The sequence below is a fragment of the Nelusetta ayraudi genome, unplaced genomic scaffold (genome assembly GCF_046127955.1).
Source record: "Nelusetta ayraudi isolate G7.1 ecotype Tasmania unplaced genomic scaffold, CSIRO-AGI_Nayr_v1 ptg000071l, whole genome shotgun sequence".
NCBI classification, from domain to species: Eukaryota; Metazoa; Chordata; class Actinopteri; order Tetraodontiformes; family Monacanthidae; genus Nelusetta; species Nelusetta ayraudi.
The window spans coordinates 3,268,169-3,281,854 of record NW_027466121.1 but is presented as its reverse complement, the minus strand read 5'-3'; the positions used below and the strand labels follow the sequence as shown (position 1 = coordinate 3,281,854).

The 13,686-nt window shown below is 46.8% G+C and overlaps 1 protein-coding gene across 1 annotated transcript in view; it reads right to left on the bottom strand.

Moving 5' to 3' along the window:
- The window catches only part of spon1b (spondin 1b), an 81,908-nt gene extending 73,795 nt beyond the window's left edge, over nt 1-8,113 (bottom strand). The window contains exons 1-3 of the mRNA XM_076042665.1: nt 7,999-8,113; nt 7,005-7,268; nt 5,832-5,938 (exon numbers count right to left, since the gene is read on the bottom strand). Of these exons, the coding sequence (XP_075898780.1) occupies nt 5,832-5,938; nt 7,005-7,230 (333 nt within the window). The 5' untranslated portion in view covers nt 7,231-7,268; nt 7,999-8,113. The remainder of the gene's footprint in view (nt 1-5,831; nt 5,939-7,004; nt 7,269-7,998) is intronic.
- Between the last annotated feature and the right edge of the window lie 5,573 nt (nt 8,114-13,686).

The window sequence follows — 13,686 nt, the reverse complement described above, 5'->3', positions numbered from 1 at the left end:
GGTTGAACGTTAAGGCGCAGAGTAATAACCCGTTCATCGGCGAGAGCGTTAAGAAGAGCGATGAACGCCGCCGTAGATTCAAGTGCTTGAAAGGAAACTGTGAGTTAAGAGCTTGTGAAGGGGATTTCATTCATGAATCCAATCATGATTTCAATTCTGAGTCTGGCGTCACTTGCAAGTGGCCCGTGTGAGCCATTCTTAATTCGCGGGTGTGTTTTCATGCCCGGCTCTGCGAACGTGGGCAGCGATGCCCCCCCCCCCCCACCCCCCCCGTCCCTTTCCAGTTTGCTAGTATTGGAGTTTTCCCCAGCGCATAAACTCTGGCTGCTTGTTTGTCCAGAAAAACACACTTGGCCTTGCACTTGCTAGCTATTTCTCTTGGCTTATGTGCCGTTAGCAGATTCTTCTTCTTCTTCCCTGACAGATTTACACCATCCCAGGTCAGAGCCCCGAGCGTGGGGCAGTGGAGGACGCACCCAGGCCAGTCTAAGTCTGATTGAAGAGTTTTTTGCTTTGTTGTTTTTCGATGCAATTTATCGTCAGACTATCAAAATTAAAATTGGCTTTTTCTAAATTAATATGAAAATGCTGATTTTCACATGAGCTTTGCTTGATTGTACGGTTCATGAGTTGCTTATTATTCACACAGTTTTTTTTTTGCAAAGAACCAAAATCTTTCCCGGGAGCAGCTCTCCGGCACTCCTCCAATGAATGGATTCTGTCATCAAAATTTCTTCTTCTAAAAGACAAAATGATGCGCTTTTTACTGCCAGTGTGGCAACTGCTCATTTGCGCCGCCTGTTCATTTTTTTCTAATCATTCAAAAGCCATAGAATGAAAGACTTAAAGGGGCCCTGTCATGTGCAGACGCGTTACTACGATAACTTGATAGCTTGAACAGTAGAAAGTCGAGCAAAATCCGAGCGGACAAAGCCAACCATAAATACACAAGTTGTCAATTTCATTTCAAAAAGACATTTAAAAGATACAATGGGGCCAATTTAACAAAGGTCAAAGGACAGTTAGTTGATAAAAAAAAAACAAAAAAACAGATGAACATTTATAATGTAGCCATACATAAGACAACTACATATCATTTATTAAAGGTCATTGCAAGCAGTAATATAAATGACTAAAAGAATGTTATGAAAGTCCCTGCTGAGTCCTCAATGCAAGTGAAGTAATGTAAATTAAGGCATTCCGGAAAAGAGACTCGTCATCATCATAATGGAAGAAATAGAACATGTAACAGTGTCTGTTCTGGAACCCGGAGCTTCATATTGCGGTTGGTAAATGAGAATAAATGGACTCTTCTGAAATCAACTATAAAATGTTTCACTTAACCGTTCCCATGCCATTGAAAATGAACTTTAATCAAAAGTAATGTGTTCCCATTTACGTGTAATAACTTCACTTGCTTTTTGCCACTGCTTAATCTCATCACATTTGTTTTGAACCAACTTTGCATGGGTGGAGAGGAAATCATTATCCCTCCTGGTAGACCGAACGCAAGTGTGATTGTGTTGCATATCAGGTCGCCATCATTCTGACTACACACACACACACACACACACACACACACACACACACACACACACACACATCCCTCACTTTTACAGCCTTTTAAAACCTCACTTGGCTTATGTAATTGCCTCTATCTGAGAGCTATCACTTTAAACTGATGGGGTTTGTTTATCCCCAGCTAAACTCTTCTCCCCACATAATCTGAGAAAGGAGGAAAAAAAAAATAAAAGGGGATGATAACATCTCGTGTCTGCTCATCTTTCCTCTTATCCAAACAAGCTGCGGCCGTCTCCCTGAGCAATAACGCGGCGGCTGGCCTCAATAAATATGACCCACGTCCCACACTGACGCCGGCAGCGCTGGGAAAAACACACACGCAGACCCACACAAATACCCGCATGCCAACCCGTGAGCGCAAAGACACACACATCAGCCAGCGCGCGGACAATGAGTGCGTGCTCAGCGGGACCCTGAGCACACAAGCCAAGCTCTCCGGGGTCTGACACATTAAGACGGAAGTCTTTTAATGGTAGTAATGGGGGACAAAAAGGGGATTATTGCTTTCGGAAAGGGAAGAAAAAAAAAGAAGCAAAACAATGAGCGGCTACCCTTGATTGTGGTGTTTTAGTGAAACAGCAGGCGAGCGCATTCCAGGACGACTGCCAGAAACAACTCAGAAGCAGCGAGCGCGGGGAGCAAAAAGTCGCTCGGAAAAGCAGACAAGCGTGATTCTTCGGCTTTTTCGCCACTGCGCAAAAAAACAAAAAAAACAAAAAAACATGACTTTGCAAAACTCCAGACATGATCACAACGTGGAAAAGTAACTCGATTGCTGCAAATGTAATTTCAAACGAGTGTTGTTATGTAAACCGGTCCGATAAGGAGAGGCTGAGTTTGATGGATTGAGGTCGTCGAATAAAAAGCCGGACTCGCTGTCAGGCAGCATCTTTCTACTATCGACCCACTCGCCCTAACTGGGACGGAGGAGGACGGACGGCAGCCTCAACAAATGGAATTACACTCAAACTCGGCTCCAGAGCCGCACGAATCCAAATGTTCAATTATTAGATTGTGCGTCTTCATAAAGCAACTTCGAGCAGGACGGGGCTTCTCAGAACCAGGCGGTGTGGAAAGTGTCTCGCTCATCAAGATCTCTCTCATACACACACGCACGCGCGCACACACACACACACACACACACACACACACACACACACACACACACACACACACACACACACACACACACACACACACACACACGGATCAGCGCGTCTGCTATGGCTGCCCATTATGGCACAAAAAGTCTTGCGCGCGTGCAACAGATTGCATTGCCAGATTGTCACCTTTAATTTAGTGCGTGCTCTGCCCACACTGTTGGAGTTAGCGCTCGCTCGCTAGCCCTGCTGGGAGGCCGTCAGGTACTTTTAGTCCTGCCTCATCTGTGGCCTCGCTTTTGCTTTTCAGAAGAGACAAAGTTGTCAACCGCCGTCTTTATCTTTGAACCCAGACTCTTGAAACTTCACCTTTTACGCGCCTTTGCCGTCGTCGTTGCTCTTAACCAAAATACAAGACCAGCCGTGAGAACGTCGGACAAAGACAGAATGCGCAGTTTTGCTTTGACTCCCGGGGCTCTTTGACCTTGAGCTGGTTCTCCAGGCGGGGCGAATGTGTCTCAGTGTCTCATCAGCAGACCTTCAAATAGGTCAGAAGCAATGGCTACTTAGTTAGAAAGCGAGCCAAAGGCCTCGTGACTCCAGCAACACTTGCATAACCCTCAAGCTTGAGGTGCATTTAGAAGGAAGAGCCGTGGAAATAAAAAGTGACTTGCTTTCCTGTCTGTCTTAATCTCTGAAGTTATGAAGCGCAGTTCTCACCACTGGCCCCCAACATGAACAAGAGGATTTGTAATCCCACTGCAGATGTGCTATCCAGGCTATATCAAGACTGGTGGCACTCGTAGAATCTTTCCCCCATTGACTGTCTTTAAAATCGAAATTGAGCTAGGAAACAAGTTAAATATGTACTGTGATTTGAAATTTAATGCCCCAAGTTTGAAAAGTATCAGAATCAACAGCATGGCAAATATGAGAATGAGAGACAGGGATGAATGCTCCTCACTTTTTGTGTATCATGGCCACAGGGCTAGCAAGGGCGCTTCTTTTTGCACAACGTCATGGACGAATGCATCACTTTAACACCCTGAACTAACATCTGTCAGTCTTCCAGGTCTCGTATCGAGATGCTTCCACTGCTCTGCATCTCAAGGACGTGATTTGTGCCACCGTCACATTGGTTTGCCACAATCTTTTTCGCCATTTCGCATGACGCCCCATATTTCGCTCACGTGGGAACTGTTTTCCTCCGGGAGCAACTTGATTAAAAAGAGTGAAGCCATGTCGGTGCTGAATATTATCACTTCTGTAGATGAGTGAAGGTAAAAACCTTGCAGCCAGCTTCCAATACAACAGTATCCCCCCTTTCTGTTGAAAGCTGTTTATTAAACCTTCGCTTGTAGTGAGCAGTGCTGTTGTGCTTTATTGCCTTCTAATGGCATATATTATAATATATAAACAGTATTGCTATTGATTTTTTTTTTTTTTTTTTTTTTTTTGGCTTTTGAGCGCGCGTGTGTGTGTGTGTGTGTTTTCCCTTTCAGGTGCCCTGTGGAGTCTTCTTGGGTAAACAGCGGTTCACTTTATATTCAGTGTGTCTCGCCAAAACATGCGGTGTGCACCCTTGAGATTAAACAGACGATTTTTGCTGTAGGTACGGCAGTCTGGCAGTCAGTCAGCCGGTCGGTTTGTTAGTCAGTAAGTCACCCCACTGCCTTTCCCAAAGATACAAAGGCCTCAGCCGCTCCCAAAGCCGCCATTGCAGCCGTTCTTCTCTCTTGTTTTTGCCGCAGCGCGTGTCGGCGTTTCTCTCAAAACGCACAACGCTGCCAAACTTTGGTTTCCCGTCACGACACAAAAAGGATAAAAACGTATGACAAAAAAATGCAACGCAAACACGACAGAGGTCTAAGCGGGGTCTCGGCTGGATGTGACGCCGCCGTTTCATCCAGTTTGAGGTGGACGTTATTCGGGTATTCGGGGGAATGTTTCCAGTGAGTTTGCAGATGTAGACGCCACATCAGCGAGGGTTAGCCAACGCTGCGGCCTTTGCACACTGGGAAATCTGTTTTTGTGATGTCACAAAGGGCACTGATACCTAACTGGCACCTCTACTCTGTCAGTAGAAACACCAGCAATCAGGCGTTTGTTCCATCTTTTGGGATGGGCATCAGTTTGGTTTGTTTCCTCTTGTTCTATGGGTTTTTTTTGCAGAAGGCTTTAAACAGAAGCCTTCATCTGCTTTGTTTTTTTTTATATTATTATTAATGCAGCTGGACAACCTCATTGGATAACAGTGACATGGGAGCTTTTAATGTGGACGCTCAGACTTTTTGGAGAAAATGTCTCCGGTAGGTTGAAGCAATAACTTGCTGCAAACCGTTGGTGGGGAAAAAAAAACGAATGTTTTTGCACAAAACTCGACAAACCAAGCTTTTGCCTCTGCAACATTCGTGCAACGACGCTCCTCTTTTCCAACTCAACCTTGACAGCAATCAGATCTTCCCCGACAGCGGCTCAAAAAGCGCGGGATTACGCCGGCGTTTCCGGGGGAGGGGGGTCGGACAGAAAATTGAATTTTTTTCAAAGCGTCGGCTACATGAAAGCAGCCCCCCCGACCCCCGACCCCCTCCCGGACTCCCCCGACCCCCCTTCGCCCCCCCCCCCCCGCTCTGTTTGCTAAGACTCCGTTTGGGATCAGCATGCGGAAACACGGCTACAGATGCGTGTTCCTGTTTACGCTGAGCGGGAGGGAGGTAATTGAGGAAGTCTGGCTCTCTCCTCGGCAGCTCTCTGCTGTTTTGTGTTACCACCAGCATCTCGCAGATCTCTGCCGCCTCCCACTCTCCGCAAATCCCTCCTCACCCTGCCCTCGCATGCCCTTCGTCTCACATGCCCTACCTCTCCGCTAGACTAATGTCTGCTTCTTCCTTCGGGGATGCCGTGTCTGCACCTCACCCGACAGAGCAGCTGCAGATTCCCTGTTCCTCTGCCACGCAGGAGTTTTGACTGCCTGGGACTCTAATCAACACCTTTCACCTTCACAGCCTGGAGACAGCGGGGGAAAGAGCCAAGTCGTCTCCCGAGTTGCGCTGCAGCATGCAAATGATCTGCTGCACAACTTCCCTCGGAGCACGCAGCAATCCTTGCCCCTCCTTCCCCCTCCTTCCCCTCCCGCTGCCTCGCACTCACCTGGTACTGGCCGACGTAGTCGTCGTCTGAGGTGCCCTCCCTTCCCTCCTTCAGCGCGATGAGGATGAAACCCCGGAAATAAGCCGGGCTGGTTGCCATGAGGACCACTGGGGAGGGGAGATGAGAGAGAGAGAGAGAGAGAATGTAGATAAACTCCAGAAAATGACATGCAAACTTTGCAATGCTTGGAGATGGGGAACTGGCAGAGGTCTAGGTAAGAGTTTCAGACTCAGCAGCAACGTCAACAGCAGAGCGTGTGTGTTGTCTCGTGTCAAGTCAACTTTTCTCTTTGAGAACTCTTTAGGACTTTAGGACGACTTTTTCTGAAAAGTGGAAAATCAAAAGTGGGGCATGACCGAGTAGGAAAAGTCGCAAAAGTTCCTCAAAACACGGATTAAAATCTGAATGAGTGGAAAAGTTGAGGTGATACTTTAGGGTCCTCGCTCAGAGGCGCCACATCGCACTATTCACTGTGTTGCAAAATCATCCCGATGTCACAAATCTTGCCTGCAGGCCAAATGTGTTAAAGTCAGGATTTTACTTTTTTTTGTGCAAACTATGTGAAAATGGCCTTGCATGGAAAAAGGGAGCCTCACGATCTTTATTTTTTTAAATGAAGGAATGTGCGTGAAGGTCTTACAGATAACCCTTTTATTTTACCTTGGGTGGCGTCCTTCACAGCCCCCTCCCCCGACAGCTGATTAGAATTTAGCCCTGGATTTTGAAATGTGGCATCACAGTCGAAAAGAAAAAAAAAAAAAATGAAATGCATGCAGTGGCAGGATATCAGTGGTGGAGACTTTTCTCCTTTGAAACTTGTGCCACTGCTGCAGCTGAACTTATAAACATTGAGCCAACTTTGAACGGTTTGACATGCAGAGGTCAGCTGGACTGAAGCCAGATCCTTATCTACTGTATGTGCGTCGTCCTTGTGTGCGTGCAAGGGTGTTGTGTGTCTTCTTTTTTTTCTTTTTTTTTTTGGTTGCAGGAAGTGGATATAGGTCAGTCTGTATCCCCCTGAGGAGCCCTTATCAAACTTGAACCCCTGTGGAAGAGTTTCCTCAAGTCAAAAAAAGTTCGAGTCTATTGTTCGTCTCGTAGTCACACGGACGCTACTATTTTATTTATTTATTTATTTATGTATCTTTAAGTTCCCCTCCGTGAGAGCCTTACCTCTGTAAGTGCTGCCGGGCTGGTAGGTCTCCGGGTCGCCCTCCACCCTGAGCCTGAACTCATGGTGGCCGTCCCTCCGGGTGCCCTGCGTCTGCGCCCGGAGGATCCGCCCGCAGTACCCGTCCGACCTGCCGCCCGATGGCTCCTCCACGAACGCCACGGCGTCGCACAGCAGGCTGCACACCAGGTAGTACTGCAGGAGCAGCAGATGCATGCGCACTCCCATGTCGGCGCGCGGGCAGTTCACTCAAAACTGGTGGAAGACTTAAAAAAAAAAAAAAAGACAAAGACAAAGACAAAAGAAAAAAAAAGGGGTGGGGGGGAACCCGAAAGCAGATCAGCTGATTCTCCAGACAAGTCCGAGCAAAAAGTGTAGCGGCAACCGGCGGTCTCTCAGAGATGAAGGTGCAGAGGAGGAGGAGGAGGAGGAGGAGAGGAGTCCATCCCGGACCCGGAGAGGGATCAAGAGCGCGTACGGGACGCACCGCCGAGGAGGAGCAGCAGAAAGAGCAGGAGGAGCGGGAGAGGAGCTTGGGCTCCTGCTGCTGTTCCCTGCTGATCACTGTGAGCCCCGGAGTGGAGCAGCGGAGCAGCGGAGGGGAGGAAGGAGCAGGAGAGGGACCTGACCGCCCAAACACCCGGAGCGCGGCTGCACGAAGCTGCTGCTGCTGCTGCTGCTGCTGCTGCTGCACGAAGCGAAGCTGCCTCCTCGGCTGGAGGCGAAGTGAAGGTCCAGAGTGAGGCTCCGCTCGGCGCTCCTGGGAGAGCCAGCCAGCCCTCCCCGCCTACAGCAGCGCACACACCTCGCCCCGCGCGCGCGCGCCAGTGTGTGTGTGTGTGTGTGTGTGTGTGTGTGTGTGTGTCAGAGAGAGAGAGAGAGCGAGAGAGAGAGAGAGAGAGAGAGAGAGAGAGAGAGAGAGAGAGAGAGAGAGAGAGAGAGACTCGCTGTCTCCTTATTGGGGAAAAGGCAAAAAAATAAAAATAAAATACAAACCTTCAGCTGTTCGGATTTAATTCAGCCTTCGGGCGCCGCGAGACTTCCAGCCTGAGAATCGTTCGTGAAAGCTGAGGCAGGAGTGGGGGTGGGGGTGGGAGGAGGGAGGGTGCGGGTCGAGCCGTCAGTGTTTATTAGTCCCCATTTCTTGCGCGCATTAGCTCCATAATGACACGAAACTCCCCGCCTCGACAAACAAATGAACTATGGCAGTTATTTTCTCTCTCTTCCTCTCTCACGAAATGGACCAAACGCTATCCAGCAGAGAGACTGCACATAAAGTCAACTCGTTCTGCGCGCATTTACGCACCTCCCCCCCACCACTATATTCCCGCAAGGACGCGCGCTTGCCTGATTGACGAGGTCATTCCAACTGACAGAGCCCAAAGTTGGTGAAATCAGGAGCTCGCGTCCGAGCGGCACGAGGGAAAACGGGAAACGGCCCCCTGGATTGGTCGGCCTTCATTGAGCGCGCGGTCAGTCCAGAAAGACGCACATGAAGTCGTTTGATTGGTGACGTCACATGTGGCGGAAGGCCCCCTCACCTCAGCAATCCCGTCAATCAGGTGGAACAAAGCCCCCCCCTCCCCCTCGCCGTTGCTTTTGGAAGAGGCAGGTGTTGGCCGGTAGATGTCGCCAAAGTATCTACGGGGCTTCTCAGCTGCGGGGGGTGGGGGGTTCTTCCTGTGGCCTTTCTCGCCCTGTAAGTGTTTTTATCGTCGTGATGATGAAGCGCAATGATTACGGAAATAAAGCACGTCTCACATTGTGGCTTGGACTCAGCTGAAGCATTAAGTTGACTGGCGATATGACTTTTCACGGTCTGATTTACTCATCGTTGCGACTTTATTAAAGTGTGACTTTGACTTTAGCAGCGTATTTGAAAACACCCTGGGGAGAGAAACACAGTGCGCCTGTTTGTAATAAGTGACATGTGTGCCGGGGTGGTTCACTGAAATGTCAAGGAAGTAGGCTAAGTTATATCACCTTCAAGTACGATCCACTCATTTTCATGTGTGTGTGTGTGTGTGTGTGTGTCTCTCCAAGCTGGAGATGGTTAAACTAAACACCATCAGCCCGGATGTCTCTCTATGATGGATTCCATGTGGGGCGACTCTCCACTATAAACTGCCTGAGTGATGGCTGACGTCTGGAGAGCGCTCTTGACCGAGATGCCGAGTCAGAAACAACCCGGTGACCTTTGACAATGAAAACAACCCGTTTTGCGCAGCAGCCAGTAAAATCCCCCGAACTGAAACGTCAACTTTTTTTTTTTTTTCTCTCTCATTCACGTCGAGGAAGTCGCTCAAGTGCTCGGCTCCCTGGTGCTTTTGTTTAACAGGTTAAAAAAAAAAAAAAAGCCCAAAGGCCCTCTCGGTTTCTCAACATAAGCATCTGGGAAAAAAAAAAAAAAAAAACTCTATTTTTCCATTTTAATGACGATTTTGTCCAACTTACCAGCCGGCAAAGAATTTCATGAATCCAATTAGGTCCTTGCACAGGGAGAACAGGTCAAAGGGGTGCATTAAATATGGAAATCTGATCTGATTTTATGTGTGGAAGTCATTTTCTCAAATGGGCCATAAAGGTCTGAATGAAAGAATAGCTATTGCTTTAATGTGTAATGGGACATCCAATCATTTTTTCAAAGCCTTTTGGTCCGTGTATGGATTTATGGACCCTGTATGGACCCTGGTTTCCATCTCAAGAAGTGAAAATGGATGGTTTGTACATATAGCATTTGATTACGCACTCTGGTGCCAATAAAAACACCTGTCGTCCGATCTGTATGCGATGAAGAAGAAATGTAATCAAAGTACGAGTGTCACGCAAGTCAAAGTGCATGACACTCGTAGCAGCACAGCTGCGTCGCTGGGATTCTTGTCAAGTTCTTCTCAAGAATGTTTTTGCATGCTGTTGGACTGACTTTACAACTGACCTTTATTTAAAGGCAGAAACAACCGCGGCAAAGTGACAGCCTTAGACGAAGATAAATATAGAGGAAGTGATTGCAGCGCCTAAAGAGATCAGCACGGATGCTTGAGCAGCAGAAAATTCATCGGGACTGCATAGTGTTTTTTGGGGGTTTTTTTGCATTCAAAGCCAGGCTTTTCACAGAGGAAATGTGTTTTCATTTTACTCGCTGACTGGTTTTGGCTACAGTTTGCTGAACATTGAGGCACATTGTTGGCTGGGGGATGTTGAAGCACATCCAGTGTCTCTCCCGGCTACAAACGGAAGCTTCGAGCTGCAGCACCTGGTGAAATTGAAAGTTTAAAAACATATGATTTTTTTTGGGGGGGGGATGTTTACAGCTCCACACAAACAACTTCTAAATACTTTTGTATGCCTTTTCTACCAGCTGGATACAGACTCTCAAGTTGTATCTATGGTAAGACAAACAAAAAAGTCAGTTATATCTGCAATCTAATGCTCACATGCTGTGTGATTAATTTAAAATAATTGTGTGTTGTTTTCAGATTGCTAGCAAAAAGTTTGTTCTTGTAATTTCTGAAATATTACGGCACAAATATTTATTTTTTCCAGATTTTGTGGAATCCTGGAAAGTCTTGCAAACAAGAAAGAAACAAGTCCAATGGGTGAGCAAAAAAATAAGCTGGATGCTACTTGAACCTTGTTTCATAACGACTTGCAACAAAAGATACAGCCCTCCCTTTGCCATCCGTCAGCATCAGAGGACTGGGACCCAGAGAGGCAACTGAGAGAAATGAGAGCAGTTTATCAAATTAAAGTATTTGATGAGACCCACTTTATCTAATGCTGAGAGTGCACTGGCCGAGGCTGAATTGGATTCAGAGGAAGGAGGAGCTGCTGCGAAGTCGAGCTCTGATGATGTTCTGTAACCTTTTCCGCCTAGAGACGACGCGGCAAACTCTGTTATCTTTGCCCTGCCGAGGAGACATCCATCACTTGTGTCGCTGTGGCGTTGTTAAAGGGGGCAGATGGTCGCTGATTTTATCAGTGCACAGGAAGAGAGAACACCCGGCAGGTGTAACCCTCCTGATCACTCACTAATATTAAAAAAAAAAAAACAGCATACGCGTTGAACATATGCGTCGTCACACAATCTTGAGCTGTTTGTAACTGAGCACCTGCATGAGTGCACCCATATGGCCATTGCTGTAATACAGTGTAAGTAAATTCATGTTAACCAGTGACTTCAGAGCATCCTTCCATTTTTTTTTTATCACAGATTATCCTGCAGCCTCATCCTAGCTTCCTTGGTGGGAAAGGTGGGAAACACGCAGTTTGTCACAGGGCAACTCCACACCAGCTAAAACCCTCCTACAGGCTCATCATCAGCCTTCATTGATGCTGATGGTGACTGGTATTCTGTGAAAAACACACACTATGACAACTGACATGGACATGGATTGCACTTGTTTTCTATTTTTTGCTAAGGAGAGTATTCACATTCTGTACTTAAGTAATAGTGCAGATACTTGTGTAAGAAAAAGACTTTGGTAAAGTACTTATTCAACTCATTTACTCAGGTAAAAGGAAGAAAGTACACGTTCTGAAATGTACTTTACTGAAAAGTAAAAATGATTTAGTTTTTTGTCATATTCGTTGATAATTAATAATCTTGGTTGAACTGACCAGAGGTCTTGATGAGCATCTTGATAATGATTAAGAGCCTTGCTCCTCTTAGTACTATGGTTTACTTTTTCAACCACATTACAACCAAACTGTAATAGCTAGGATCAGTCAGCCATTATTGAATGTCTACACTTTTAATAACATTAACCAATGTTATTTTCCACAGGATTTTTTTCTCTGTTCCCATAACGTGCCGACTCCAAAGCCAAAGCACTCAAAAATAATCTCCCTCTAAAATGTGATCCACTTTTAAATTCAACTACACAACAGCATAGTTCAAATAGCTCCACTTCAAGCAGCACTATAATGAATGATAAGTGAATTACTTTCAACAGAGTAACAAATATATTTTTCCTATTTGAGAAGTGGAAAGAACAGATTTTTGCGTTCAAATGTTGGCAGTCGCAGTAAAAGAAATTGTCAACAAAATAAATACTCAAGTAAAGTACAGATACCTGAAAAATCTAATCAAGTACAGTAACGCTGTGTACTTCATTACTTCCGACCTCTGCCTGTGATTATGTGGGGACGTGTCCACCGTGAAACCCCGCCTTCTCCCAGCAGTGATGGAAGATTAATGGATGGGATTCTGTGGGTTTAGGCAAAGTTAAAAGACTGACAAGGAGTTAAGTTAGAGTGAATTGAATTGTGCTAATTAGTACCCAGTGCTTTATACATCTGAATGTGAGACGGGGCAGCGATGCACTGTGAAATTTAAGCGTTTAAATCTGTGATGTTGCCATTTCTCTCTTTCGCTTTGGTGATAGGATTTGTATTTGCAGTTATAGTCTCATGCCGTTTGTAAAACAATCCACTATAGTGCTGGAGAGCACAGCGGATGGCATCATTGCGTTATTGAGTCGGACAGCCGTCCATAAAATGACTCTTTATTTTACTGCAGGCTGTGTCAGATTTCACTTGGGAACTACAGCTGACTCATGTTCTTTAGCGCTTCCAGTGGTTTTTAGTGTATTCATAAGCAGTTTTTGAGTGAAAGAGTGTTTTCCCTGCGTGGCTGCCTCCACTTCTCAACATCACATGAATCTTTGAGCGGAGCCACGGAGAATCCGAGGCGCAGAGGACAGCCGGCATCTGTTTTTCTCAAGGCGCACCAGACCTCCACTGAAAAAGGTGCCCACTATCCATCCATCCCATACCGCCTGACGAGTTCGCCATGGAAGATTTAAAAAAAATGAAGCCAATAAAAATACATTAAAATAAGGAAAGCCAGTATTGATTAAACAGACCGGAACGATTCATCAGAATGTGTGAAAGGTGTCTGCAGCCTGCAGGAGGCACTTGGAACCTTGTTTATATAACTTAAATATAAATGCCAAACGTGAGCACTCCATCTCCCTCACCTTCGACTTGCATTAGCTGCCCTGTGGGCTGTTCAGACCTTCAAAATGAGGGGATATGCAGATTTCAATGTCAAAATGGAATGCTTAATTGAACTGTGGGCTAAAAAAAAAAAAAAAAAAGGGCGGGGTGGGGGGCTGGGGGCTAATTGGACAACAGCGTCTTACAAGCTGTCTAAATCCTGCAGAGACTCCCGCAACTGACACGCACCATTCACAGTCGCGGTTGGGGGGGAGGGGGGGTTCATACACACACTGATAATTGGCACGCTGTCAAACAGGGGCCGTTTGGAAGGCAGTGTGTGCACTGACTGATGTGATTGATGGTCCCGTAAATGATTTTGGTTGCGAGGGGGCGAGACGGGAACGATTTGGAGTCGACAAAGTGAGAGCGAGTTTCCTCCGGACCGAAGACGGAAGATGACGACAGGGGCCGTGTTGAAAGACGGCCGGCGTCCACCGAGGTTCGGGGGCGAAATGCAAAAAATGCTGTCTGTAAGTGAAGGCAGCCTCCCTCCTCCCAGCTCGCCGCTCTTCTCAGCCCCAAGTGCTGCCCTGGTCCAGAGGAAGTCATCCCTCCGAGACCGATGTTGGCCATGAAATAGTGACTCTGCCAGCAAGTCACTGAAAGCGAACCCCCATTACAAGTGTCAGTCCGGCAGGGTAGTTTCTAATTTTTTTTTCTCCAAATGATATCATTTACAGCCAC